Raw genomic sequence first — 1101 nt, 5'->3', positions numbered from 1 at the left:
AACCCACCAGATTGGGCCATTGCCTTCTTCCAGGCGCAGGAGTTGGTTCATGTACGACCCGATGCCGACGGAAATCACCGCGACCGTCACCACCACCTTGAGCACTTCGGCCAGCCCAGCAAAGTATGCCGCGGTCGACCCCAACGCGCGGTGGGCAAATGCATACGGCCCACCACCACAAGGAATGGACGTCGACAGCTCGGCGATCGAGAACGACAGGAGTATGTACAGCGCCGACGCAATCACGAGGTTGACGACCAGGCCAAGGAACCCAGCCGACAGCGCGGTTTGCCACCCAAAAATGTCGCCACTGATGACGGCGCCGACACCAAGAGCCCAGAGATGCGGTGCGGGGGCGAAGCGATGGTCTTGTGCAGTGGCCGTCATGTTCGCGACGGCGGTCGAATTGCCGAATGCGTGATCCACTCCACGATCCTCCACAATGCATGCAAAAATTATGTGTCTTCACGGCCAAACAGATATCAACAAACCACCTCGTAACTAAATACTCGTCATGACAATATACCCCTGAAAAATAATTTCGTGCAACTGTCTCCTAATGCGGGGGGAAACTGTAGTAGTTGCCACTTACAAAAAAAAGAATTTTTTAAAAGATATATTCTATTAAAATTGAAAGAGTTTATTTATTAAATTTAAATTTAAAGAAGATTTTTTTTGAAAATTTATATTTAGATTATATAAAAAAGAAGATTTTTAGAGTTCATTAGTGCTGGTTTAACCATTGCATAAATTACCTTTATTTGTTACTTTTGCACGTACTATTTCATATCGGACTCCTCTAGAAAGTACTAACGTAACGAGCCAATTTATGGGCAAGCGCCAATTTATGGGCAGGTTGTGATAGCCAATCAAATTTCAGTAGCAAATTCTCTTGAATTAAACACCTGTAACATGTTGTGTCACGAAGTCAATATTAAATGTGCAGGGAGTCAAGAAGTATCCGGAATTCAGCGGTATCCGGAATTTAAAGGGGCCAATTTCATTGGCCTACCAAGATGGCGAGACCATTGCCAAAGCGGCACGGCAGCACCAGGTGCCGAGATCCACGCTGCAACGACGCTTGGAATTGGCCAAAGAAGA

The 1101-nt window shown here is 46.4% G+C and overlaps 1 protein-coding gene across 1 annotated transcript in view; it reads right to left on the bottom strand.

Annotated features, from left to right (window-relative positions):
- The window catches only part of H310_12970 (hypothetical protein), a gene marked incomplete at both ends in the record, with an annotated part of 535 nt that extends 148 nt beyond the window's left edge, over nucleotides 1-387 (bottom strand). The window contains one exon of the mRNA XM_008880285.1: nucleotides 8-387. Within this exon, the coding sequence (XP_008878507.1) occupies nucleotides 8-387 (380 nt within the window). The remainder of the gene's footprint in view (nucleotides 1-7) is intronic.
- Nucleotides 388-1101: the final 714 nt, after the last annotated feature.

The sequence above is a fragment of the Aphanomyces invadans genome, assembly GCF_000520115.1.
Source record: "Aphanomyces invadans strain NJM9701 unplaced genomic scaffold supercont1.45, whole genome shotgun sequence".
NCBI lineage: Eukaryota > Oomycota > Saprolegniomycetes > Saprolegniales > Verrucalvaceae > Aphanomyces > Aphanomyces invadans.
Note: the sequence above shows the minus strand (reverse complement) of the source record. Positions and strands in the feature narration are given on the sequence as shown.